At 39.3% G+C, this 25,031-nt stretch overlaps 2 protein-coding genes across 4 annotated transcripts in view; one reads left to right on the forward strand and one right to left on the reverse strand.

Moving 5' to 3' along the window:
* Window positions 1-24,442, forward strand: part of LOC123959114 (polycystic kidney disease protein 1-like 2) — a 27,331-nt gene extending 2,889 nt beyond the window's left edge. Inside the window, exons 3-43 of one of the 3 annotated variants that reach the window (XM_046033000.1) lie at window positions 6,198-6,469; window positions 7,205-7,363; window positions 7,450-7,638; window positions 7,883-7,993; window positions 8,308-8,455; window positions 8,559-8,788; window positions 8,884-9,291; window positions 9,396-9,523; window positions 9,650-9,797; window positions 10,540-10,738; window positions 10,988-11,099; window positions 11,190-11,331; window positions 11,526-11,753; window positions 12,316-12,458; window positions 12,598-12,777; window positions 12,909-13,046; window positions 13,565-13,711; window positions 13,812-13,936; window positions 14,031-14,151; window positions 14,617-14,745; window positions 14,830-15,055; window positions 15,447-15,637; window positions 15,727-15,957; window positions 16,531-16,632; window positions 16,750-16,928; window positions 17,021-17,167; window positions 17,284-17,483; window positions 17,903-18,129; window positions 18,223-18,439; window positions 19,083-19,555; window positions 19,889-19,985; window positions 20,064-20,204; window positions 20,296-20,481; window positions 21,199-21,529; window positions 22,203-22,336; window positions 22,425-22,552; window positions 22,640-22,800; window positions 23,204-23,414; window positions 23,547-23,648; window positions 23,729-23,860; window positions 23,955-24,442. In XM_046033000.1, the coding sequence (XP_045888956.1) occupies window positions 6,198-6,469; window positions 7,205-7,363; window positions 7,450-7,638; window positions 7,883-7,993; window positions 8,308-8,455; window positions 8,559-8,788; window positions 8,884-9,291; window positions 9,396-9,523; window positions 9,650-9,797; window positions 10,540-10,738; window positions 10,988-11,099; window positions 11,190-11,331; window positions 11,526-11,753; window positions 12,316-12,458; window positions 12,598-12,777; window positions 12,909-13,046; window positions 13,565-13,711; window positions 13,812-13,936; window positions 14,031-14,151; window positions 14,617-14,745; window positions 14,830-15,055; window positions 15,447-15,637; window positions 15,727-15,957; window positions 16,531-16,632; window positions 16,750-16,928; window positions 17,021-17,167; window positions 17,284-17,483; window positions 17,903-18,129; window positions 18,223-18,439; window positions 19,083-19,555; window positions 19,889-19,985; window positions 20,064-20,204; window positions 20,296-20,481; window positions 21,199-21,529; window positions 22,203-22,336; window positions 22,425-22,552; window positions 22,640-22,800; window positions 23,204-23,414; window positions 23,547-23,648; window positions 23,729-23,860; window positions 23,955-24,125 (7,444 nt within the window). In that variant the 3' untranslated portion in view covers window positions 24,126-24,442. Of the gene's footprint in view, window positions 1-6,197; window positions 6,470-7,204; window positions 7,364-7,449; window positions 7,639-7,882; window positions 7,994-8,307; window positions 8,456-8,558; window positions 8,789-8,883; window positions 9,292-9,395; window positions 9,524-9,649; window positions 9,798-10,539; window positions 10,739-10,987; window positions 11,100-11,189; window positions 11,332-11,525; window positions 11,754-12,315; window positions 12,459-12,597; window positions 12,778-12,908; window positions 13,047-13,564; window positions 13,712-13,811; window positions 13,937-14,030; window positions 14,152-14,616; window positions 14,746-14,829; window positions 15,056-15,446; window positions 15,638-15,726; window positions 15,958-16,530; window positions 16,633-16,749; window positions 16,929-17,020; window positions 17,168-17,283; window positions 17,484-17,902; window positions 18,130-18,222; window positions 18,440-19,082; window positions 19,556-19,888; window positions 20,205-20,295; window positions 20,482-21,198; window positions 21,530-22,202; window positions 22,337-22,424; window positions 22,553-22,639; window positions 22,801-23,203; window positions 23,415-23,546; window positions 23,649-23,728; window positions 23,861-23,954 lie in introns of those variants that run through there. The other 2 variants (XM_046032999.1, XR_006822231.1) reach the window with 2 other exon arrangements.
* bola3 (bolA family member 3) lies at window positions 629-3,718 on the reverse strand. The gene is made up of 4 exons (XM_046033005.1): window positions 3,557-3,718; window positions 3,325-3,448; window positions 2,654-2,742; window positions 629-1,092 (listed from the first exon to the last, which is right to left on the reverse strand). The coding sequence occupies exons 1-4, from the start codon at window positions 3,623-3,625 to the stop codon at window positions 1,027-1,029; spliced, it is 348 nt and encodes a 115-aa protein (XP_045888961.1). The 5' UTR covers window positions 3,626-3,718; the 3' UTR covers window positions 629-1,026.
* Window positions 24,443-25,031: the final 589 nt, after the last annotated feature.

Consider the following 25,031-nt stretch of genomic DNA (forward strand, 5'->3'; position numbering starts at 1 on the left):
AGAAAAAAAAAACAGAAATGTAGAAATTTTTGCAAATTTATTAAAAAAGAAAAAATGAAATATCACATGGTCATAAGTATTCAGACCCTTTGCCGTGACACTCATATTTAACTCAGGTGCTGTCTATTTCTTGAGGATCTGCAAGGAGGAATGGCAGAGGATACCCAAATCCAGATGTGAAAAACTTGTTGCATCTTTCCCAAAACGACTCATGGCTGTATTAGATCAAAAGGGTGCTTCTACTAAATACTGAGCAAAGGGTCTGAATACTTATGACCATGTGATATTTCAGTTTTTCTTTTTTAATAAATTTGCAAAAATTTCTACATTTCTGTTTTTTTCTGTCAAGATGGGGTGCTGAGTGTACATTACTGAGAAATAAAATGAACTTTTTTGATTTTTGGAAAATGGCTGCAATGAAACAGAGTGAAAAATTTAAAGGGGTCTGAATACTTTCCGTACCCACTGTAGGTAGCATTAATACAAGGCCCATGTATAATACAGCGGTCAGTAATCAGTTTAAAACCAACTTTCATGGGATAGCAACACAAATTGTGATCAGTGTCCATGGCATTGCTCCACAAACCGATTTTTCCCAAGATTAAAACAAGCGTCTGTAACAATTCCCCAATATTCAGGATGGTTGTGTTTAATACTTCCTCGACTGCTTACCACTACACCAGCATCACTATCAACCCTGAGAACACCCCACATTGCGAAGGAACCTACATGACCTGACATTTAGCATTTAACCAAGTCATTTTGTGCGTATTATAGCCTTCATTGGATTTATAAATGATCTCAGAGTAGAAGATATCTCACAAGAAAAAAAAAAAAGATCACTTAGTGTAATCTTACATTTCTTACACATTTCACCCACTTATTGTCCCTCTGCAATACTGCCACTGGCATATTAACAATTATCATGGAATTAATTTACTACACAATATCTTTAAAACTGTACATTCATAAGATTTAGGATGAGCAAAGGAAAAGGCTGCGGGGTCAAGAGTGGAACGACTTTCTCTAATGTTTCGGAACATCAGTGAATATTCGCAGTCCGTGCATCCCTTGAATCTCATCCTTGAGTGCCTGTGGGGGATAAAACACAACAGCCAATGAATAAACTTTTACACAAACATGTGTAATTCTTTCATAAACATGTCCACCAAAGATAAGTAGATAATCTTCTAAAAGAATCTCACAAGCGTGGTCGACATAGACCGTAGCAAACAAGCCCAAGTACAAGCGTTCTTGTAGAAGCAGCAGCCAGTAGGCCCTTTAAACTTCGCTACCCTTTTGTTTTTTTATCTGTTTTTTCTGGCTTTATTGCCAAAACATGCATTACCTCTGACATAAATACAGTCTTTGGAAGATGAAGACAGAATTTTTTGGATTAAAGAGCAGCAGACCACGATCCACCCGGCCCAAACAACCGGACCAGGCGCCACGGCGGGTGCGGTGATCACTCAGAGGAGAGGAAAGAGAGCCAGGAGAGGAGCCATGCTGGCCCAGCTTGGACTTAATTCTGCTCCTAAAGAGCCGGTCTGGACAAAATGGCACTCATGTTGACCAAGCAACAGAATCCAGAGACTGTTGTGCCCACATCGTTACAGAGACCTGCCCTATCAACATCCTGGATCAAGCACTCGGCAGGTGGTCCATGTTCCGAGCTGTAAGCGCAAGACTCTGGCAAGATGAGAGAAACTGGACTCTGTGTTTTACATTGATGATGCTTGGTGCACAAACACGGTCAAGATGGACTCTGTTTCCCAAATGTCAGACTGTTCATTGTGAAGATGAAACTTTCATACTATCATCTGCTGTTTACATTCACTCCAGATGCAAATTCCAAAAATGGACTGTGGAAAGTTCAGGGTGTATACGCGTGTGTGTGTGTGTGTATATATGTGTGTATATACACACACACACACACACACATATAACTATTGTTTTATTTTATGCGTTACCATATTTTAATATAGGCCTGCACTTAATTATGTGTTGTGTGTGTAGCACGAAGGAACTACAAATTTCATTATGCAGCCTTGTGCTGTATAATGACTGTCCTTGCATCTCTTTCAATTATTGTTATGTTCCTCAGACACCTTTTTGGAGGATAGTGACTCGTGTGTGTAAAAAGCACTCGCAGAGATCCTTCTGTTTTGTTCTAATACAAGATTTATTACGTCAAAATAAATCAACAGTAAATTCTCCGTGGTTGACTTTCAACAGAACCTTTAAACTCTTCAAAATATCTTAAAATACGGTCACTAATCGTTTCAGTCCTCCTCTCTCCAACTCAAACAAAGGAACTCCCAAGCTGCCACCCAGCCCCTCATTATACCTGTTACCTAGTGAGGAGGAGCCAAGGCAATCATTTTTACCGACATTAGCCAATTGTTATTTCCAAAGTTTCCTAAATCAAAATCCATAATTAAATTTCTTGATCTCAATTTTAACAGAAAGAATAATATAAATTCAAATCAGCTTGTTTTACTATAAATTAGTGACTTAATCAAAATAAACCTATTATGGCTCCAACAATGACTAATAAACAACCTTGAATTTGTACCTTGCAAGTATATGTTTTCTAGTAAAATTAATAAATAGGATGAAATCATTATTAAAATAAAAACAATTTACGATTTACCTGATTGACTAACTGGTGTTGTTGAACAGTCCTTTTTCCTTTGAACTCACTGGACTCTATATGGATCTCATACATGGCCCCACAACCACCTGAAAGCACAGGATCACACAAACAACACTGTCATTTCCCAAGTGTATGTGGTTTCTACACAACAATAAAATGTGCAGAATAATCACTATGATGCGACGTCTAGATATTTTAGAAGCATTGGACATCTGGGATATATCCATTTGATTTGACTGAATGGTGCGGCCAGAAAACACAAAATGAGCCTTGGGAGTTAACATTTCATTTAGTCATGGCTTCATTGAAGAGCTGGGACAAACTTACAATCCATCCCTATAACTTCATTCAGCCAGTCACCGGATAGATGTGTTTAAGTCAGTGGTTCTCAAAGGAGGGTCCCCGGACCCTTGAGTGGGTTCCCAGCAAAAAAGGGAACACTTTATTTCCGTTATAATTCCATCCATAAGTAGTACATTGACATAATGTCTGACTATTTTGGTCATGGGTTTTATACACTTTCTGTAATAAAACATCTCAGCAAATACCCTATCAGCAGGGGGACCCTAGGACTAAATCTTATTAAACGGGTATTCTTGGTCTAATTTGCGTTAGTTTAGGGGTCCTTGATGTAAAAAGAAAAATTGGGAACGACTGGTTTAAGTTACCTGATATATCCACAACTTTGAGCGACGAGGCTAAGGGAAACTTCTCCTTCAGCACCGCTGCGATGCGGACCTCTCCGTCTGTTTGTGAGGACATGCATCTCTGCACGTGGCCAGCAACCTCGACCTGAGGAGGCAGAAGCGAAGAGCTGCGTCAAGTTTAGCAAACTGCTGTTAGCATCGCAGACTGGACCGTCTGAACTGCAGTACGAGAATAAAGTCAACGTGTATTTACTTGATTACTAAGAAGAGTCCGGAGAGCAGAGGTCGCAGTGGCGGTCAGGCTCCGTCTACAAACCAACATTATGAAGCTGTGGCGTTTGTTTAATCATGGGACGTTTATTAAAAATCCTCACCGGTTACTCAACAAGTAATGTCCTCGGACAGCTTCGTCCCACTGATATGACGTCAGACATCCGGGTACTTCACGGGTCGCCTTTTTTTCTATAATAAAAATAGCATAATGATACATACATACATATTTAAATATAACCTAAAAAGAAAATCTGGATTGATTAAAATATTATGTTGGGGTTTTTTTCAGATAAATTCAAAATAAAAAAAATACCTTTTTAAACCCGATATACGTTATAGGAAACATTGTAAGGCAAGGGGGTCATTTTGTGTCAAAAAGTGGTGGGGACATAAGGGCTCAGATGAGGGGTGCGATGATACATTTGGGTCACGAGAAATGACGATACAGGAGAACAGGAAGATTTTTAACACTATTTTTAAGAAATATGAAATGCTGAAATAGGCCTACATGAGCGAGAAAAATGGATAATTAAACACTTAATTTCCTATAATAATATGTTTCTGCTCCAATGTATGGTGGAAATGTCCTTTTTTATGTAGAAGGAATCAAAAAATTCAGCTGGCAGGGGACAATTCATAAATTTAAAAATATAACAGAACATAATGCAGTAATCAGCAGCTTTTTCTTAAGTTACTTTTTTTGGACAATGCACATTTGATTTTTACTATATTTAAATTGCATTGCATGTTTTCTTATTGTGCAAATAAACCTTTCTCAAAGTGTTTATTTGTTAGTTAACATTTCTTGGATCAAATATATTTTTCAGAACATTTTTAACATTTGAAAAAGTGATCGGGACAAAATCAGCTTTTTCAAAACATGGTGGGGACATGTCCCCAGTGTCCCCAGTGTAAATGACGCCTATGCTGTAAGGGGACTTTAAATTTATAGGCTATTGTAAATCCAATAATGTATGGGATGTACATAAACGGTGGTAAGTTTAAAAACTGTTACTGTTAATAATATCTCCCAAATTACTTGCAACGCTTGTATTTGCTCCCGTTAAAATGTCTTCTTCATTATGTGAAGAAATGTGCAAAGTTTGTGCCCAGGTTGGCTGTTCAGATGCAGAAGGGGAAACAAAATAAACAAAACATTGTAGTAAATGATTGCAGTGAGCAGTCATGCGCAATAGACCTTAAGACATTTTGACTTCACACAGTAGGAAAGCACATGTTACTGATAACATTAACAAAGGCTGTCTTCTTTTCATGTCCCATATCCCATTAATGACCATGACAGAGGAGACAATCGTTAATTGTTTACACCTGTGCTTTTCCTTCAGTCAAAATGTCTTCTGTGAAAAACCCTGGAGCTGACATACCTAAATAAAATGGTCAGATTTGTTCTTTTTACTTCCGCTATACATAGCCCTTTCCTTTCTAAAAATAAAGATCATTATTAGCTGGAGCAGGTTGGACAATATATTTATAACCATATTAACTACAAATATATTTATTTAATTGTTTTATTGCCTTACAGAGTTCAACTATACAGGGTATGTGCAATTCACAGTTTGGAGTTAGCCAAAGTTTTGGTTGATGTTGTCACCCTCAGACTATGTATGTCCGTTCTTCTTTTCGTGACTGAACTAAATTTCTTATCCATGACCTTCCGTCTACTTTGCCAATAGAGCTATGAAGCCTCAATAGCTAAACTTGCAGGTTGACTTGCATCTCAGTCAAAGCAAATTGGCGGTGTTTTTGATAATGTCACCATCTCTACAAAATGGCTCCTTTCCTCCTTTTCAGGGAAACCTCACATGCGCATTGAATGCTGGTGATGGCCACACTGCTGAGCCACACAGCCCAGTAGAGTGAGCAAGACTTTGCATTCAACTACATAGATAGATAGATTGATGTAACTTTATGTATGTACATAACTGTATTTAACTGTATTTAAGCTTTTCTTTCTGTATCACAGGATGGAGAGCACTGTGATGCACAGATTCCTCCGTCCTGGTGTTTTCATGGTTCGAGTGGAGTGCACCACCAGTGACTGGCATGTTACTGCTCAGAAAGCCATAAACATTCAGGAGCCTGTTGGATAGATAGATAGATAGATATTCATATCATTAACTCTAAATGTATTTAAGCTTTTATTTTAACCTGTCTCACAGGATGCAGTCATGTTATTAGTGATACCTGCACTATTCCTACTATGATAGTGTAAAAGTAAAGGCTACCACTTTCAACTTTAAGGTTTTTTAGTTCAATCTTCCATATCAGTTGGAACAAAAACAGTCCCATGGGACAGTCTGGCTCAGATGGACATTTTCATGAAAAGAAGGTCTGAACGAGAAGCTTATCTCACTCTGCAGGTTGTAGACCCCTACATTAATGGAGGCTGAGGACTGAGGAGCCATTAGTGGCTGTTGACAGTAGGCCCTAGTGCCTTTTCACTACAAGCCTGAGCTTTGTTTGTGCACAAGACAAAGCTGAGTTTCTGACGTCAGTACCCTTTAAAGACATGATGTTACCAGAGAATCGCAACAGTGTACAAGTGCAGAGATGGAAAGCACCACTTTCCCCACACTGACCTTGATGGTTCTCTTCCTCAGCTGGACTTGCTGTGCTGAGGAGGATACAGAGGCTCTCCCCTGCCCAGAATACCAGGAGGGTTTTGATGGCTCTTGCTATGAGTTTGTGGGTCTGCAGCGATCCTTCCTCAGTGCTCAGGGATGGTGTGAGCAAGGCGGAGGACACCTAGCCTTCATCCTGAATGATGAAATACAGCAGTTCCTTCAAAAGCACCTGGAGCCGGGGAGGGACTGGTGGATCGGGCTGGCACCTGCAGCTCCAAACCTCACGCTCGACTCTGCTGCTATCGATGGTGAGAGGGCATGTGGACAGGGGAACCAGAGTAGACGCTGACTCTAAAGGCTTCTGTGTAGATTTTAGGGAGTTTACATGTATTTGAGTGCTATGATATAGGGCAGCTGCATCACAAGTACTATGAGTATTAATTACAAAGCTTGTAAATGTCTCTGAAAACTACCATTTAATTTACTACCATTTTAAGTACTTTACTGCACATATGAACAACTAATTCGATGTATCTGTGATCAACGATTATATCTAATAATTGAGTGAAAATGTCAGAGATGAAAACGATCACCTCTGCTGCTATCTCATTAGGCAGCTTGCAGGTCCATTGTACAGCACTGCATTGTGTTTGTTTGCCGACATTTGTTAGAAGACTAGCACATCTCGATATCTCCCTCAAGCAGCAGGTGTGATGAGAGATATTTCTCATTCATTTAAACTTGTCAATAGGCTTGCTGTCAAGTGGCTTGATTTACAAACGTGGCTTTATTTTCCTTCACAGAGAATGAGTCTTTAGAATTTGTTCACCCTGTCACCAGCTCAATCTGTTGCTTTGTTGTTTTATGATCCCTAAATTGCATCTTAACAATTAACTTCCCAGATAGAAAAGATCTAGAGAATGACCCTGTCTTGAAATTTGGAGTGATAACATCTTCTGAGACATTTTGCTTGAATAGCAGGCTTTAAAATAGAAGTTTGATTAAATTAAATGGTTAAATGTAATGTTTTGGTAATTTCCCAGGTTCCTTAGCATGGCTGGATGGCTCAGATGTCAGCTATAGTAACTGGGTGAACATGCCAGATGCAGAAGCAGCCTGTGGACATATCCTGAAACATTCAGGCTTCCAGTGGGAAGCTGCATGGAACTGTAGCCAGGAGCTCAACTTCATTTGCCAGTTTGGTATGCACTTCTAAATAAATCAACATAAAGCATTAAACATGTGTAAACCTTATTCCTGTAATATCATTCTTGACTTTCTCCCTCAGATTCTGGGAGATCTATTGCATGTGACGGCCAAAATGCAACACTGCAATGTGGTTCTGGTCAAGTTTTAGATATAGACGACAGCTTCTATGGTCGAAAAACAATTCACTACTGCCGATCCAAACTTACAGCCTCGCCCACATCCTCCCAGGAGGAGTGCAGCTGGATAGATGTTATAGATTCTGTAACAGGTATTGTGCTGGATGAATTCATGCAACTACTAAGAAAATAGCTGGTGTTTCTCCTTAGTGTTAATATGCCTCTTTAAAGAGATCTCTGACTCTATCATTACAAGGTTATAGAAAGCATTTAATATGATGAAAATTAAACAGTCTCATGCTTTTCAAACTTGTAAAAATACTGTCACGGCTGTTTAAATATAATCTAAATAATCTGCAAGATTTCGTAATTTAATTGATATATGTGTCAATCCAGCCCAGTGCCATGGACAGCAGGCTTGCCAGGCTCCAGCGGATCTCAGCTCTTTTGGTGAACCATGTCCTGTGCTGGGGAGTTACCTGTCTGTAGAGTACCGCTGTAAACAAGGTCAGATGCACAATTTGTCCTTTTAACTTCCACTATTTAAAATAATACTGTAGATCCTTATTAGAACGAGCAGATTGGACAAGGTAACTTAAAAATAAAATAAATGTAGCTATGAAGCCTCTCTAGCTAAACTTGCAAGATGACTTTCATCTCAGTCAAATGATTACCTCGCTGATGTAATTAGCAGAGCGAGCTTAGATTAAATGCACTGTTAAAATTATTATAACAGGCTCCTAGATGCAGTATGTTAGCGATGAAATGTATACTGGAGCAGTGTTTACATGATTCAAATGAACAGTGTGATTTCCTCTCAGGACTCTACTTGTTGATGAGCAAGCTGGCGGCCGTCTTTGATAATGTCACCATCACGGTGAAGTGGCTCCTTCATCCTTTTCAGGGAAACCTCACATGCACACTGAATGCTGGGGATGGCCACACTGCTGAGCCATACAGCCCAGTAGAGTGAGCAGGACTTTGCATTCAACCAGACAGATAGATTGATGTAACTTTATGTATGTACATAACTGTATTTAACTGTATTTAAGCTTTTCTTTCTGTATCACAGGATGGAGAGCACTGTGATGCACAGATTCCTCCGTCCTGGTGTTTTCATGGTTCGAGTGGAGTGCACCACCAGTGACTGGCATGTTACTGCTCAGAAAGCCATAAACATTCAGGAGCCTGTTGGAAAGTTTGGTGTCTTTAAGTGCTATAGCGGGAACATGTCAACAGATGGCACTAAATGCAATGCACTTCATGGTAGGCCTGTTCAGATCCAGGTGATGGTAGAGGCAGGTGGGTCGGTCTCACACTGTAGTGGATACATACTTCTGAAAAACCACTTCTCCATAAATACAGAATAATTTGATTCCTTTTTTTCCTGTAAATAGGTACAAATGTTTCCTACTCAATTCAACACGAAGACCACTTCATTGCAAACTCGTCAGTGGACAGAGGGATCACCCCCCACAACATTACACTGAGTGTAAGTGTGGTGGAGAAGCTTGAACATGGCTGCCACCCCCTGACTCTAACTGCCTCTAACAGGGTCACAGCTCGCACAGTGTCAACTGATCTGGAGCTGTGTCTGTTGGAGCCCGTTGAAGGCCTGCAGGCCTCTGTGATAGCAGAGGACAAGTGTCCAGACTCTAAAGATCTCATCATTGGTGTATCGTTAGAGCGAGGAGCCCCTGTGGAGCTGCTCTTCACTCTGACTGGAGCTGGGGACACTCTCTCCGAGACCAGAGACATGCTCAATGGCAGCTTACAAGCTTATACATTCTCCAGCCCACTCGAAGGTACTTACAGCTTAAGCTGTACTGTAATTCAATTAAAACAGTCACCCATAGTATGTGATAAATGTGATCTTCTCAATGCCCTTAAATTCAAACTTTTGGTAAAGGATTGTTGAAGGTGAAGGTACGAGCCATGAATGCCTTCTTTGCTTCTGATGCGGATGTGGACTTAGAGAACATACTTCAGGCTTGCCAGAATTACTCTGACCATTCACCAAATGAACATGGGAACACAGTATGTAGAAGATTAGCATCACACAATAGCAGTCTGTTTACTTCTGAAATGTATTTTGACATAAAATTATTAATTTGTACAGGTGATGATTTGGTTACAGCACAATTACTTTGTCTTCACCTACAGACAGGTAATATGAGTGTCTACGACTCTAGTGGCTTCAAAATAATTGCTACTCCAGACACTGTGGTGGACTACACTCAGAGTGTCACACTGAGCGTGACTGGAACTGAATCATTACCGAGCAAAGGACTCACATTTGAATGGAAGTGTAGTAAGTACAACTATGAATTCACTACTGAGAATTTTAAATTAGTTTTTAAACCATAACTAAAGTAATCACAGGGGGTGAACCCAAATAGAATAACACAGACAATCCAAACCAGTAACCTTTTAAGGACAGTGAAGCTTCAAATGCTAAGTGTTTGTGACAGTGAGAACATTTCCATGTGCACTGTCAGTCCTGTTTCAAGACCTCATTTTGATCATAATCATAATCATATTCAGGAAAGGAATTTTAAATTGAACGTGACAAACCTAGTTATTCAGCTCCCTGTATACATGAAGACTTTCATTTCAGTGTCACATCTTTATCACAATGATCAGAAACCTGCCTCAGGTCTTCTGGTTTCACAGTATTCTGGTACTCCAACTAGAATATTCTGGTTTCTTCAAACCGGCATACGACCTATTCCAGATTTCTGAAGCCAGGATATGATGTTTACATGTTAACAACAAGCACAGAACCTCCAAAAACCTGATCATAGCTCGGACAGTAATGCGCATGTTAACTCACTGTGTCAAACAGGTGTTGATTCAGTTGGATAGGATAGTTTCAGAGGTTGTAGTTAGAGGTGAGGTTCTACTGGGTTGCATTGTGTTCATGTTATTTTGTCCAATATGTAAATACGCTTTAATGACACTGTGAATCATGATGTTTGGTTTTATACAACAGCAGCACTGTAATGTCTTTACTGTCTTACTTTAAAGTTCTTCCTCTGCTTCTTTCCGTACAGAAGGAAACTGCAAATGCACAAACACAACAATGGACAAAATTTATGTTATCCCAAAAGACTGCCTTCCAGATCCCTTTGATAATTTCAGCTACGCTTTAACTGTGAGGAGAACGACCTGGTTCAGGAAATGGGTCAACCTTGCTTCAACTTCAAAGTGCATCACTGTTGCTCCAAAGGAATTCACAGATGTCACCATCAGGTAAAAGGGAGCCATTTACAATAAATGCTTAAATATTCTCAAAATAATTATTCCTCACGTTGTTTGTAGAGGGTGACATAAATTTCTTCTAGTGCTCCCCACTCGCTTCTGAAAGTGCAATACAAAAGAATGAACTATAAGTTGACAAAGTTTTGGTTTTAGAATTTATGGACCAAACAGGAAATCTGCTGGAAAGACTTACAGGTATCAAAATAGGTTATAGTTATATATTCACTTTTTTTCTTGCAGTTGTGATGATTGCGCTTCAATAAATGTGAACGACCACATTAAGCTAAGACTGATCTGTGTGACAACTTGCCCAGAGGTAGTTTGGTATATTGGGGAGTCCAGACCTTTGACAGTAAGTCTGAAACTGCACTTACAATGATTTAAAACTGTGGCATAAGAGATTATTGGGTCAGACAATTATTAACTGATCATCTTTTCCCAGGGTGACCTCGAAAAATGTTTCTCTGAAGCAGGAAGAAGGCCACCTTTCGAGAGGCAGGATGGCAACACTGAATATATTGTACATAGCAAACATCTGAAAGTTTCAAGGGACACATTGCACAACTTCAGTGTGATTGCTTATGGTGTGTTTACATCCCATGTAGTCAGTCATAATGCTCTCTTCAGCACTGCAGGATGTTTATATATAGATTAAATGTAGTATAATTAGGGGTTGGGACTCTTTTTGAACGCCTCTTGAAACAGAGTGCTTTGTTCAAAACTACATATTATTTGTTTTTGCTTAAACTGAAGCTGATAATGTTTTTCTTTTTTATAGGCAAGAAGGAGGCAGGTTTTGCCAAGTACACGTTTCCAATACCAGGTCCTGAATCAGCCGAACCAACTGTAAACTCAGCAGTGACATCTGAAGCCCCTGCAGACCCCAGACCCCCCTCTTGTAGCATCTCTCCGCTTTCAGGAACAGTTCTTGATGCTTTTGACATTACCTGCAAACCAAGCTCTTTCTGCTCTACGGGCTGTTTTTATTGCTTCAAGACGGACACAGGTGAGAATGTGCACAGTTGTCTCTTGGTTTAATTCACTCTTAAACAAATGTTTTAAAAAAGGCAGAAAAAATGAGACAAAGTATGAAAGAGGAGAAAGCAGGAGGAGTACCTTCACTGCACATACTCTGAGAATGGGCCTTTCTGTAAAGTAACAGATATCTTGTGTTTGGCAGTGAACAATATTTGCATATTCAAAGATTTCGGCTTTTTATTGAGGGAGTGGGAGTAGATGTCATTTTAAGAATTGTTAATGAGGTAATTAAACTCTCTTTTTGTCAATCCATATCAAACAGTGTGTAAAGCAGTGTATTCTTTATCTCATGTAACATGTCTGGAGTGGATCTTTAAGCTATTTTAAAATTGTTGCGCATAAAGTAAGCCCCATGCATGAACCAGTGTGTAGAATGACTTTGTTGACAATGGGTGACATCAAGAGTGTGCTTTACTCTAAAAATGAGCCTGTGATAAAATGTAATGCTTTGGCCATTTAGCAACCTGTGTGCAGATAAAATAATCACAATCATCATAACAGTTTACTAAATTGTCTCTTTTGTGTTATAGGCAAACATCTGCGCTGCAGTAATGCACATGAGGTGAAATCTGTCTTCCTGCCGCTCGGAGATAAGAACAATAATTACAGTTTGTCTGTTGTGGTGACTGTGAAAAATGAATATGAGAAAGCCACTACAACTGTTTCCACTCAGGTTTGTCATCTCCCAGTAATCATGTATCTTACAGAACCAAGGGGGATTAGAGAAATTCAAATTGGAAAAATCGATTGTTGATGTAAAAGTCTCTAAAGTCTGCATAATTGAGACAGACTTACTGTTTATGTTCCTCAAGGTGCAGAAAAGCAGCTCCAGTACCTCTGTGGGGGCTCTGCAATCTGCAGTGAAGGACACTGTGAGTCAGTTAGAGCAGCAAGGCCTGCTCTCCGGTGAGGCACTGGGACAAATATTTACTTCAATTTCTGATATGTTGAATACAGCGGCGGGCCAGGATCAGAACAATGCGAGGAGGAAGGTAACAGAATGTGATTGATGTTGACTCTGTAGAGGCTAATATATTTCTGTGATATTTGTGAGGCTTACAACATTTATTTTGGGTCGAGTGGAGAGCACTGTGACGTTCAGCAGCGCTTCCTTCTCTTTCAGCTCAGAGAGCAAATGTTGACCAAAATGACCACAGTTCTGCTGGACTCACCCAGCAACACAACTCAGGAAGTGCAAGTGACAGCCAGAGCTGTGGCTGGACTCACCCAGCGCCCAGAGGAGCTCAGTCCCGCTGCTCAAGTACAATACAGCAGATCAGTATAGCAATGTCAAAACTATTTCAAATTATTAATACAGGGTTAAAAAAGTTAAATTTGAAACAATCTACAAATGTCAATCCTGCTGTATATATAGCACTTTGTAAATAGTTAAAGTGATTACACATTAATTAAAAATGTTCCATCAGTAAATTACACACTATTAATGCTAAATCTGTTGTATATTTAACATTTAGATGAGTATAGCAATACTAGTGGGTGTTAATGACCTCAAGCCATTGTTTTATTGTTTGAAGCCATTGTAAGTTAAAGCTTAAATTTCAATTAAAAACATTAACATTTGTTATCACCACACAACATATGAAAGAAGAAAGAAAAAGTTGTGGTGCACCTCAACGTTTTGACTATGGGCTTTCTGCAGCTTGTGTTCAGTTTGGGGCGCAGGACAATTAAAAAATTAAATATATGTTCATAAGCTCTTTTGAAAGCTAAACACACATCACGCAGATATTTTCTGTTGCTGTATTTCATCTCTCTCAGGAAGAAGCGGGCTCACTGTTGGTAGACCTAAGCTCCTCCCTCAACACTATCAGTGTTAATCAGGACGGTGGGGATGATGGAGAAGTTGTGCAAGCAGCTACAACAATAGTTGAAGCAGCCAGTAATGTTTTGAATGTTTCTTCAAATGTAAGGACAAAATTATCACTGATATTGTTAGATTCCATATTGTTTGTTTTTTCCAGAGCCTGTGGTCTTTACTAAACAAGATTAAATTTTTTTTCCTCAGAAAAAGGTCTCAGATTTTCTTCTTACTGGGATAAACAATGTTCAAAGTGCTTTGCTGAATAATAAAAAACTGAATGGAGACCCTTCCATCATTGATTCTGGTCAGATCAGTGTGTACGTCAACAGGTAAGAGGGGCCTGACACTGGCTAGAACATGTACTAAATGATAAACTACGGTTTGCTGAAGTTACTAAGATAATTATGATTCTGCTTCCTGCAGAGTGTCTCCTGAAAAGATGAAAATTCAGGATATAAATGTCCAGAAGAGCAGCTCCTCCAGATTTTCGTTCCCCTCACTGCCTGCTCATATTGTCGCTCCAGAGGAGCCAATGGATGTCAGAGTAAGTGAAATTGAAACAATAAAAATTTACAGTGAATTTAAAGATGCTGATGCAACCCATTGGTTTTTCACCATATTGTGTCTATGGCTGTTTTCAAGTTGTGTTGCAGCTTAAGAGCTCTGCGTTGATCTAGCCAGTACGGTATGGCTTTCCTTGTGGTTGAACATACATGCCTGGACCAGTTAAAAAAGGCAACAGTAAACTAGTTCACTCCTCATAAAGTTCTTATGCGGATAAGTTACAAATCTGCCCCCTAACCTTTAATGTTTGCACTATTTTGGGTTTTGAGAATGCTACATAGAAAATGGAGGAGAGAAGCATTGTTTCTCAAAATATTGTTAAAATCTGATCATCTACAAATCATGTACAACTAACTAACAGAAAAAGACTGAATAAAGTAATCTGAGTCACTGTTTTACTCAATTTGTTTTGTTGATATATCAGCATATGCCTGCCTCCTTCTAGATGATGAGTTTTGAGACAAATCCGTTTTCTTGGGAGGAGGAAAACATCACAGGAACTGTAGGATCCGTGTCTCTCACCAGAGTGAACGGCACTGTCATTCCTGTAGAGAACTTACCTGACGAGATAGAGGTAATAGTTGTTTTAGAGAAATGTTTAGTTACTTCGGATAACAACGGTAGACTGTTCAGAATAATGTGTTTTCTGGCTTTTCAGATTCTCTTACCGAGGCTTGACGTTGGAGAGAACCACAGCACAGTCCTGGACCTTGCCAGTTTCAGCACATTAATAATTGATGTTCCCTCACCGGATGTAACACTGGTGCTGAAAATGGAGCCCTCTGAAGACATTTCCTTCATGCTATTCCTGGGAAGTAAAGATTATCCAAATGAGCATAATTATATAGCCAAGACTCAGATCCCTCTAGAGAATTCCAAAGAAGGTAAAAATTTAAGCTAGCAGATTTACTTTTTGTAGCGTGCACGACATGCCTGAAAGTCACATCTAAATTACAGTCAAGAGACGAGATAAGATGACAGTGTTATCAGCTGGGTGTCTAGTAAGGAAATATTTCCTGGCTCTCTTCTGACAGTCTACATTACTTTGTGTGTGCTTGCGACAAATGCAACAAAGTTTTCCCTCAGAAACTTATGTGAGATGAACCATTATAGTTAGGTTTCCCTAGTTCACAGAATACATTAACTATAACTGAATAATTGAAGATCCCATCTCTGTACTGATCAGTGTGTGGCTATAAACTGCCATGTGAATTGATATCACAATGAGAGAATATGCCAGATACGTACATGTGTATATCTGCTCTTTTAACACAGAAGAAAAATATACCTGGGTGCTGAGTCCCGAAGACAGAACAGGAGATGTTGGAGTGCACTACCTTGTTATGAAGCCCATTGTAGAGCCAGGCGTCAGATCCGTCAATGCCACTGTCACTGTCATTTCCATCGCTGCCCAGTGCAAATACTGGAATGAAACTAAGTCTTCTTGGAGTGAAGATGGATGCAGGGTGAGTAACACACACACCACCACAGTGGTTGCATCTATACACCCTTTAAAAGTTTGACTGACTGGTTTTGTTAATTTTTTTCCCTACAGGTAGGTCCGCTCACCACGCCTTTGGTCACTCAGTGCCTCTGTAACCACTTAACTTTCTTTGGCAGCTCTTTCTTTGTCATGCCAAACTTGGTGGATGTGTCGCGCACTGCAGAACTTTTTGCTACATTCACCAACAATCCTGTGGTGGTGTGTTTTGTGGGAGCCATTTTCACTGCTTATCTCCTGGTGGTTATATGGGCACGCAGGAAAGACATCCACGACTCAGCCAAGGTAATTCCCAGGAAAGACTTTCACCACATTATATTGTTGATTTGAAATGCCAGACCATTTTGGGAAGTTCAGACTTTGCTGCTCACACATATAATATGAAGTCTCAAAGTATGCGTACCACAGCAGAATTAAAAACTTTTAAAAATGGAGACGTCACTGTACTGTGTAAACGGCAGCATCCCGGTTTCAAGGTAAGCTGTCGACCTTTGTTTCATGTCACTAGTTGGCTTGTTTTTACTCTTGCAATGGATCAAATTGTATGAGCTCATTTTATTTTTTGTGCATTAAATCCTTTTTTAACAAAGTTAAATGGTGCTATAACCATGAGTTAAATTTCAAGAAATATATGTTCTCTGCAAATACTGAATAAAGGTCTCTGATCTACAATAAAATGCACTCATTAGAAAACAGAATCTTTATTAATTATCTAATAATCAATATGTGTATGTTTATGTGTGAGAGAGAACATCAGTGTTGTGATATTTGACACTTAGTTGCGTAACATTCACTTCATGCTGTTGAATTTACTGATTAAAAAACATCTGAACACTGTGTTTTCGCATTCACTTGCAGGTGAAGATAACAGTGCTTGAGGATAATGATCCCTTGGCTGAGTATCGTTATATGCTGAATTTCAGCACAGGGCATCGGCATGGTGCCTCCACCTCCTCTCAGGTCAGCAATGCGTGTTAAAGCTTAGAGGGACCTCACAGAAAGAAAAGAAAGAAAACATTTATGATGCTAAAAACTCTGGGCATCTCTGTCCATCTCGATTGATCTTTTTTGTTTTAGGTGACGATAATTCTGCTGGGTACCGAGGGAGAGAGTGAGCCCCACCACCTGACAGACCCTGATAAGCCAGTGTTTGAGAGAGGTGGGGTGGACATGTTTCTGCTGACCACACACTTTTCCCTTGGAGATCTAAAGAGCATCAGGCTGTGGCACGACAACTCAGGAGCTCACCCTGCATGGTACGGGTTAGAGGGCAAGACATGGTGATAAAATCCAAGTCCGAGTTTGTACTGTTGTAAGCACAGTAAATACATATTGATGTTACATGCAGGTATGTCAACAAAGTAATGGTGCAGGATCTGGAGAGTGGTCAGAAATGGCACTTCCTGTGTAACTCCTGGCTAGCTGTAGATGTGGGAGACTGCACTCTTGACAAGGTCTTCCCGGTTGCCACAGAGATGGATTTGAAGAGGTTTAGGTAAGTCGAGCCATGGATCTGGTAAAATCCATCACCAAATAATTTGACTTGATTCTGTATTATTTTTGATTTTTTATTTCTCCTGAATACAAATCTTTTTTTTCAATACTTTCCAGTAACCTGTTCTTCATGAAGACAGCCAAGGATTTCCGTGACGGCCACATCTGGTTCTCTGTCATTAGCCGGCCTCCCTCCAGCACTTTCACATGTGTGCAGCGAGTGTCCTGCTGTTTTTCCCTGCTGCTGTGCACCATGCTGACCAGCATCATGTTTTGGGGCATCCCCACCGACCCCTCTGAGCAGACCATGGACCTGGGTTGGTAACAAAACACAAAGCTTTATCTTGAAAAACTACATTAAGTCATTATGGTGTACAATTATTTTACTACTACTAACAATAGAATTAGTTGTTCAAAGCCTCTCAAAATTCAATTCTTATTTCCCTTATAGCCCCATAGATGCACAGAAAGGTTGTGATTATTCCCGGTTTTCAGCACTAAATCTGCTTTTTGAAGCATCATGCAAACAAGAAAAAATATTTCTAAAGGGTTTTTACATTTGTATGTGAACTTTTGTATGGTAATGACCTGGGGCAGGGAAAGTAAATCTGGGGCTTTAATGGATACATGTGTACATGTAAATGTGCATTTTGGTATCCAAAATAATGAGTCTTACTGAAAGATCCGCCATTCAATCACATCTATTTAAACTTGATTGTAACACTTTACTTTGCAGGTCACATCGAGTTCACCTGGCAGCAAGTCATGATCGGAGTTCAAAGTTCAATCATCATGTTCCCCATTAATCTCCTTATTGTGAGCATCTTCAGAAACACTCGTCCTCGAGAGAAGGCCGCCAACACGGACACATCCATACATGGGAAGACTGGTCGAGTTTCTCCCTCACAGACTTCCTCCCCTCAGAAAGAGATGAAGGACATCACACCAGACACTGTGATCAAGGTGTAGTAACAGATATCCTTATCAGCGATTTGCAAGTAATGTTAACTCCTCTGTTCTACACGTCTAAAGTGCTTGATGGGGTTTCTCCATTAGGACATAAAGAGAATTGCTCAGTCACTCTCAAAGGCCATGAAGAGTCCGCTGCCTGACCTGGAGCTCCGGCCCGGTCAGCAGGCGGACATCAACACTCTGCTGTCTCTGGTGGAGGACATCATAAGACAGCAGAACCGAGGGGCAGGAGACTTTTACACTGAGGCCTCCAAGAAGGATCGCTCTATGATCCTCAGCTTACGTGCAGTTGATCTACAAGGTAAACACCACCATAACCTTTACAACACTCTTGATATCATGTGTTTTTATTGGCCATTTGGAGGACCAAGCTTCTTTTTTTTTTATCAAATAACTGAATGAATTACTATACTTACTACTATTTTTACTACTTTAAGTATATTTTTCAACAACATAATATATATTTTTACTAAAGTAGTAAAAATAATAGATTGATCATTCGGAGGTCTGGTATATGAAAATCTTCCATCACAGGTTCTTGGTTTTGCTGCTTTCTTTGCACTTGTTCTGAAGAAAGTTGACCAGGAGGAGTACGGAGAGCCTCAGATAGATGAGAGTCTGAGAAACACAATGAATTACTATAATGCTCATTTAATTTTATCTATCTATCTAAAAATTGTATCTCTTTCAGTGTCTTCAGAACTTATTTTCCTGTAGCTGAATTTATTTTTCTTTAGCTGTATTTTCATCATATATAGATATAAAATGTGATTGTTGAGGCCATACCTTCCTTTTTATATTGACCATGGTCTTATTTGCATACAGAAAGATAAAATAAATAATACAACTACCTCACAGAAAATTATGCTGAAGGAAATATATATTATGTTGTTGAAAAATATACTTAAAGTAGTATAATGTTTATTTTCTTATTTCCTGGACAGAAAACAGTGTGTGGGGGAGCCCTGAGAGGACTTCAGTAGAAGGTCAGAAGAAGAGCAACAACAGCAGGTACCTGTACAGGCAGCTGCGTCATGTTGAGAAGGAACTGGATTTGTTGGGACCTTCTCAGTTTCCAAAGCCAGATAGCTACAACCGAGCCATGCAGCAAGTTCAGGGAATGAAGGGTCTCCTGGACTTCCACCTACCCTCATCTAGCCTGGAAAAAGAGCAGCTCGACAGCAGCCCAAGTCCAGAAGAGAGCATCAATGGAGACTCCACCAAGAAGTGCTGTCAAGGAGGTTTGCCATGGTGGTTTGTGTTTGTTGGCTGGATACTGGTGATTGCAACAAGTGGTGTGTCGGGATACTTCACCATGATGTATGGGCTGACGTACGGGAAAGGGCGCTCTATAAGCTGGCTTATCTCCATGGTGGTCTCCTTCTTTGAGAGTCTTTTTATTACTCAACCTCTGAAGGTGAGCAACATCCCAGTTCGTGGTTCGAAGATACAGGGGTAACATGGCTAGCATTGCAAATGTTCAGAAATTAATTCATTAAGGGGGCTTGCTTTGGACATTTCCAACCAATGTCTTTTGCCTTTTTTGTGTTTGAACAAACATTACTATGCTAATATATTTATGATGCACTGACTAAAAATATTACACTAAAGACAGACTTTAAGTATAGGATCAATTTATAGAAATTTGATATTGATAAAGACCAGTTTACCAGTATTACAGTACATGCATACTGTATTTATAATAGATTGATCATTCGGAGGTCTGGTATATGAAAATCTTCCGTCACAGGTTCTTGGTTTTGCTGCATTCTTTGCACTTGTTCTGAAGAAAGTTGACCAGGAGGAGTACGGAGAGCCTCAGATAGATGAGAGTCTGAGAAACACAGGTATGTTTTTTCCAACATTTCTTCTTGCATTGTTTTGTATGAAAAACAAAATGCATCAGTACAATATTCGTCTCTCAGATGATCCTGATGTGGTGCGTGCAGCAAGAAGAGACAGCACATGCAGTTTCTATCAGCCACCACCTCCCACTGACATCGAGAGGATGAGGAACAACATAATTAAAGAGCAGAAAGTCTTTGCCCTCATAAGGGAGATTCTCAGTAAGAGAAACCATTTTTGATAAATAAGAACACAGGAAGCAATGCAATACAGTCTGAGATCCAGATGTAAGATATTTGTTTTTCAATGCAGCCTACATGGGATTTATGTGGATGTTGCTCCTGGTGGCGTATGGTCAGAGGGACCCCAACGCTTACTTTCTGACCAAACACATTCGACAGAGCTTCAGCAGAGGGATCTCAGACAGTATGAGTATTCAGGATGTGTTCAACTGGGCAAACACAACTCTGCTGAGCAGCTTGTTTGGAGAGCACCCAGGTCAGTATGCTGTGAAGTTGTTAACTGTCGCACATGACTGCTTTGCATGAATCCCCTTTAACATTTGCAAATCTTTGTCCACTTATGACAAAATGGAAAATGTGAGTAAATTATCCAGTTTATATAATTGTTATTTTAGAGTTAAATTGGCAAATAAATAGGTAGCTAAAATATGCATATTGTTAGTGGCCTGATGGTAACTCTAGGCCTTGTATTTTAAAGCTTGTTGTATTTATAGATTGTTCTTTACCCTAATTTTCTCCAAGTAAATTAGAACCAACAATAAATTGGATTACAAAACAACTAGAAACTGGATCTGACAATAAAATATTAAGAGTTGTGATGATGATAATATATTAAAAAATTTCACATTTAAATATTGGACTTCATATGAAAATGTACTGATATCACCTCTGTAGGTATTTTTGCTAATAAAATGATATTGTATTTAAAGATTATATCACTATGCAAAGCCTTAAAGTGTCTTTGTTCATTACTACTATACTATGTGGTATCAACAGTATATTTATGTAGTAAAGTACAAAATGCCTTCAAATGTTTTCTGTCATTAAGCTGTAACTGTGTAAAAAGGCCTTGTGTAGTAACTACAATGTATTTGGACTGACTCTGACAAGTTTTATCTGCAAAAAGAATTTTAAACACACAAAATAATTTATTTCCTTAAAATGTGTTTATTCTTGTTTCTTACCTTGTTAGGATTCATCACAGATGGAAACTCCAAGCTGGTGGGTAACGCTCGTCTTCGTCAGGTGAGGGTGCATAAAAACTCCTGCCATGTGGCTACCTCCATGCAGCAGTCTGAGCTTGACTGCCACGCTCCGTACTCATGGGAGCTGGAGGACATGGGCTCCTACGGTCCAAGCTGGAGCCACTCTGTGGTTGATAACTCCTCATTGAACAGTCACACACCATGGATGTATCAGTCCCAGGGTAAACTGAGGGCCTACCCTATCTGGGGTAGTGTGATGCTCTACAGAGGAGGAGGGTTTGTGGTAGATCTGGGGCCAGATTTACAAAATTCCAGCAGGTAGGCATTGAAATAAATAAACTCAATGGAATGACAGACAGATCAGAAGTGAAACAATTAGTCTACTCATTGATTTGTTGATTGACAGCAACAATTTTAGTAATCGACGTATTATTATTAGAAATATTTTCAAATAAAAATGTCAAACTTTTATAGGGCGAGGAATTGCAGCTTTTCCTGATAGCTTTTCTATAAATATTAACTGAATCCAAATTCCTTTTTTAAAAATTGTACGGACAAAATAAGTATTTGAAAGACGATGTCTTGATCTGGGAACTTGTAATACACATTTTGTAGACTTAAACATTAATTAGTTAACAAAAATAATTGTTAGTTGCAGCCTTAGCGATGACAAAAAGACAACAAAAGCCTAATTTATTGTACATTCATCCTAAAACACAATCCATATTTATATGATAAATTATATCAATTAAGACTTGGCCTTTAGATTTAATTAATGTGTCTTTGTATGCTTTTAACTCTCAATTAGCCTGAAATTAGAAGAGCAATGACACCACAGAATTGTTCATTCTGTTTGCCACCATTTCTCCACACAGTTGTTCTCTGCGTCAGAATTTGCTGTTTCATGACATCAGGAGAGAACAGTGTTTTAAGGCATGACACTTATTATTACGACACATCATATAATTTAACCATGTTTTTCTCTTTGTAGAACCCTTCAGTACCTTTATGACAACACCTGGTTTGACGTGTACACCCAAGCAGCCTTTGTCGAGTTCACCGTGTACAATGCCAACGTTAACCTCTTCTGCATCGTCACACTCATGCTGGAGACCACAGCCATCGGTAAATAATCCATATTCAGCCGCCGTGTGAGAGCTTCTCAGAAACTTGTACTGTTATAAGAATCGTGTAACTTTGGTGTTTCTTCCAGGAGCTTTCCAGTTCCGCAGTGAGCTTCAGAGTGTGCGTCTTTACCAGTCGACCGGCGGCCTTCACATCTTCGTCATGGCTTCTGAAGCCATCTACTTCCTCTTCATCATCTATTACATGTTTGTCCAGGTATTAATTCCTTATACCTTAAATCTACTACTGTTGCTTCTAATAATTATGATATCAAACATCTCAAACAAACTCCTATCCTGACAGGGAAAGCTGATGAAGCAGCAGAGGTGGGCTTACCTCAAGAGTAAGTGGAATCTACTCGAGCTGGCGATTATTATTCTTAGCTGGAGCGCATTGTCTGTCTTCATCAAGAGGACTTTACTGGGTTCGCGGGACATGGAGTACTACCATAACAACAAAGACCAGTAAGCAACAAGAGAAACACAATCAATACATGTATATAATCAAGGATCTTGTGTCAACATTGGTTACCAAGCACCAGTGTATGCCAATGACCTGTACAGAGATTTGAGTTGTTTGCAAACTGCTAGTGACCAAATCAAAGCTAGAAGTTGTCTACATTTTGTATTTAACGTTATCTGCAAAATAGTGTAGCAAGTCAATGCATTTCACCCTTCAACCTCTGAGAGAACACCTAATTTCAACCTGGAAATGAATATCTACACACAGAATCTGTTATTTTAATACAGTTTCATCTCAATAAATAGGAAAACATTACAAAGTCAACTATTATGTCCTCAATCCATTCAAAACCCTTTTCAATAGATTGTTAAAACAAAGTTCTGTTCTCTCATGCTCTGTCTCCAGATACGCCAGTTTCCATGAGACAGCCAAGGCTGATGCAGTGCTGGGGTATCTGATTGCATTCCTGGTGCTGTTGGCTACAGTCAAAATGTGGCACCTGCTGAGACTGAACCCAAAGCTGCACATGATCACAGCCACGCTGCAGCGAGCCTGGACTGATATTTCAGGCTTCCTGGTGGTCATAACCATCATGTTCCTGGCCTATTCCATTGCTGTGAGCAAGTTCCCACACTTAACCATCAACATGCTGCTGAAATCATTGCATTTCTTCCTATTTTATCTATACTTTATGAAATAGAACTCAAAACATGGTTCTTAACAAAGAGATTAACTTTCCACTTTTCAGTCTAACCTGATGTATGGGTGGAAGCTATACTCCTATCGGACTCTGCTGGACGCTGCACAGACCATGGTCAGCCTGCAGCTTGGCATTTTTAACTACGATGAGGTTTGTATGAGACTATTATAATTGTACCATTACAGATTATGTACCCTTCTCCAGTGTGTTTCTTCCTCCTTCTCTCCCAGGTTCTGAATTACAATCCAGTGCTTGGGGCTTTCCTTATCGGCTCCTCCATTGTGTTCATGACCTTTGTGGTGCTGAACCTCTTCATCTCTGTCATTCTGGTGGCATTCAGTCAAGAGCAGATACATCACCAGGTACTTGCCCATGCTGAGTCTACACATGTTGTAGAAGAAGCATTTTATGAATTGATACTCCTTGAGTTATACATATTACTCATTGTTCTTGCAGCCGTCTGAAGAGGATGAGATTGTGGACCTGATGCTGATGAAACTCTGCAGTTTATTTGGACTCAAATATAAGAATCAAGGGGGTGACTGCCTGGCTGAGAGGCCAGCTGTCACATCTGCTTCAAATAATGGACTGCAGACAATTTCTTCTGGGAACATTTGTGAGGGTTGAAATGCTCCTCTACTGCCAAGCAGAAGTTAAACATTAAACAACCCACAGAATGGTTTGCTTCAGTTTTTGTTTGCCATAGCTTGCTTCATTTATTCAAACCAACATGTTGTCGCTTTGTGACTGAATATTAGCCCTTGCAAGTCTATAAATTATTAGCATTTCTCTATAGTGCTGCAGATCTGTAACTAATGTAGGAGAAGTTAAAACACTGACAGGGAAAGTAGGAGCTGAGGATAATCCTTGTTATGCACTGAGTAACTGTATTTAGGCTGCAGTATATTTTCTTAAACAAATACATGTTTGTTTATGTGACTAAATCTTGTACAATATGCTTTTATTCCGTAAAAAAACTTGTATTTGCATCTGACTTAAATTTAAATTGTACTTTATATGTGTTATGTGTAACTTCCATCAGCTGTCATATCAAATTTGTCAGCTATGTCCAGTAGTAGATAGTAACATATTCAGCAAGATAGATATTAAGATAAATCTAGAAACTGCACTTAAAACTATGGCAATATAAGTCTAAAATGTATTGAATGTACATTGTGATAATAATAATAATAAAACAATAATTCATACAGCACATTATATACAAACATGCAATACAATTATTAACTGCACATACAACATTGCACAGGTAGAGGTGTATTATATACAGGTATGTAATAATACAGAGGTATGAGACCATAGAACTTCAGAGATACAGAAATATAATAGATAGAAGACATTTCCATGTCCATATGAAATTAATTTCTGTTTTTCCTTTATTGAACACAATCCACAAATGTGTAAACATCTTTCAACTGCCACACAAATAAAGAAGCATCACTCTGGTATGTTTAAAATAAAAACATAAGTAAGAAGAAAACATTTAATATAACTAATAAATATCAATATTATATA

This window comes from Micropterus dolomieu, linkage group LG20, assembly GCF_021292245.1.
Source record: "Micropterus dolomieu isolate WLL.071019.BEF.003 ecotype Adirondacks linkage group LG20, ASM2129224v1, whole genome shotgun sequence".
Taxonomy (NCBI): Eukaryota; Metazoa; Chordata; class Actinopteri; order Centrarchiformes; family Centrarchidae; genus Micropterus; species Micropterus dolomieu.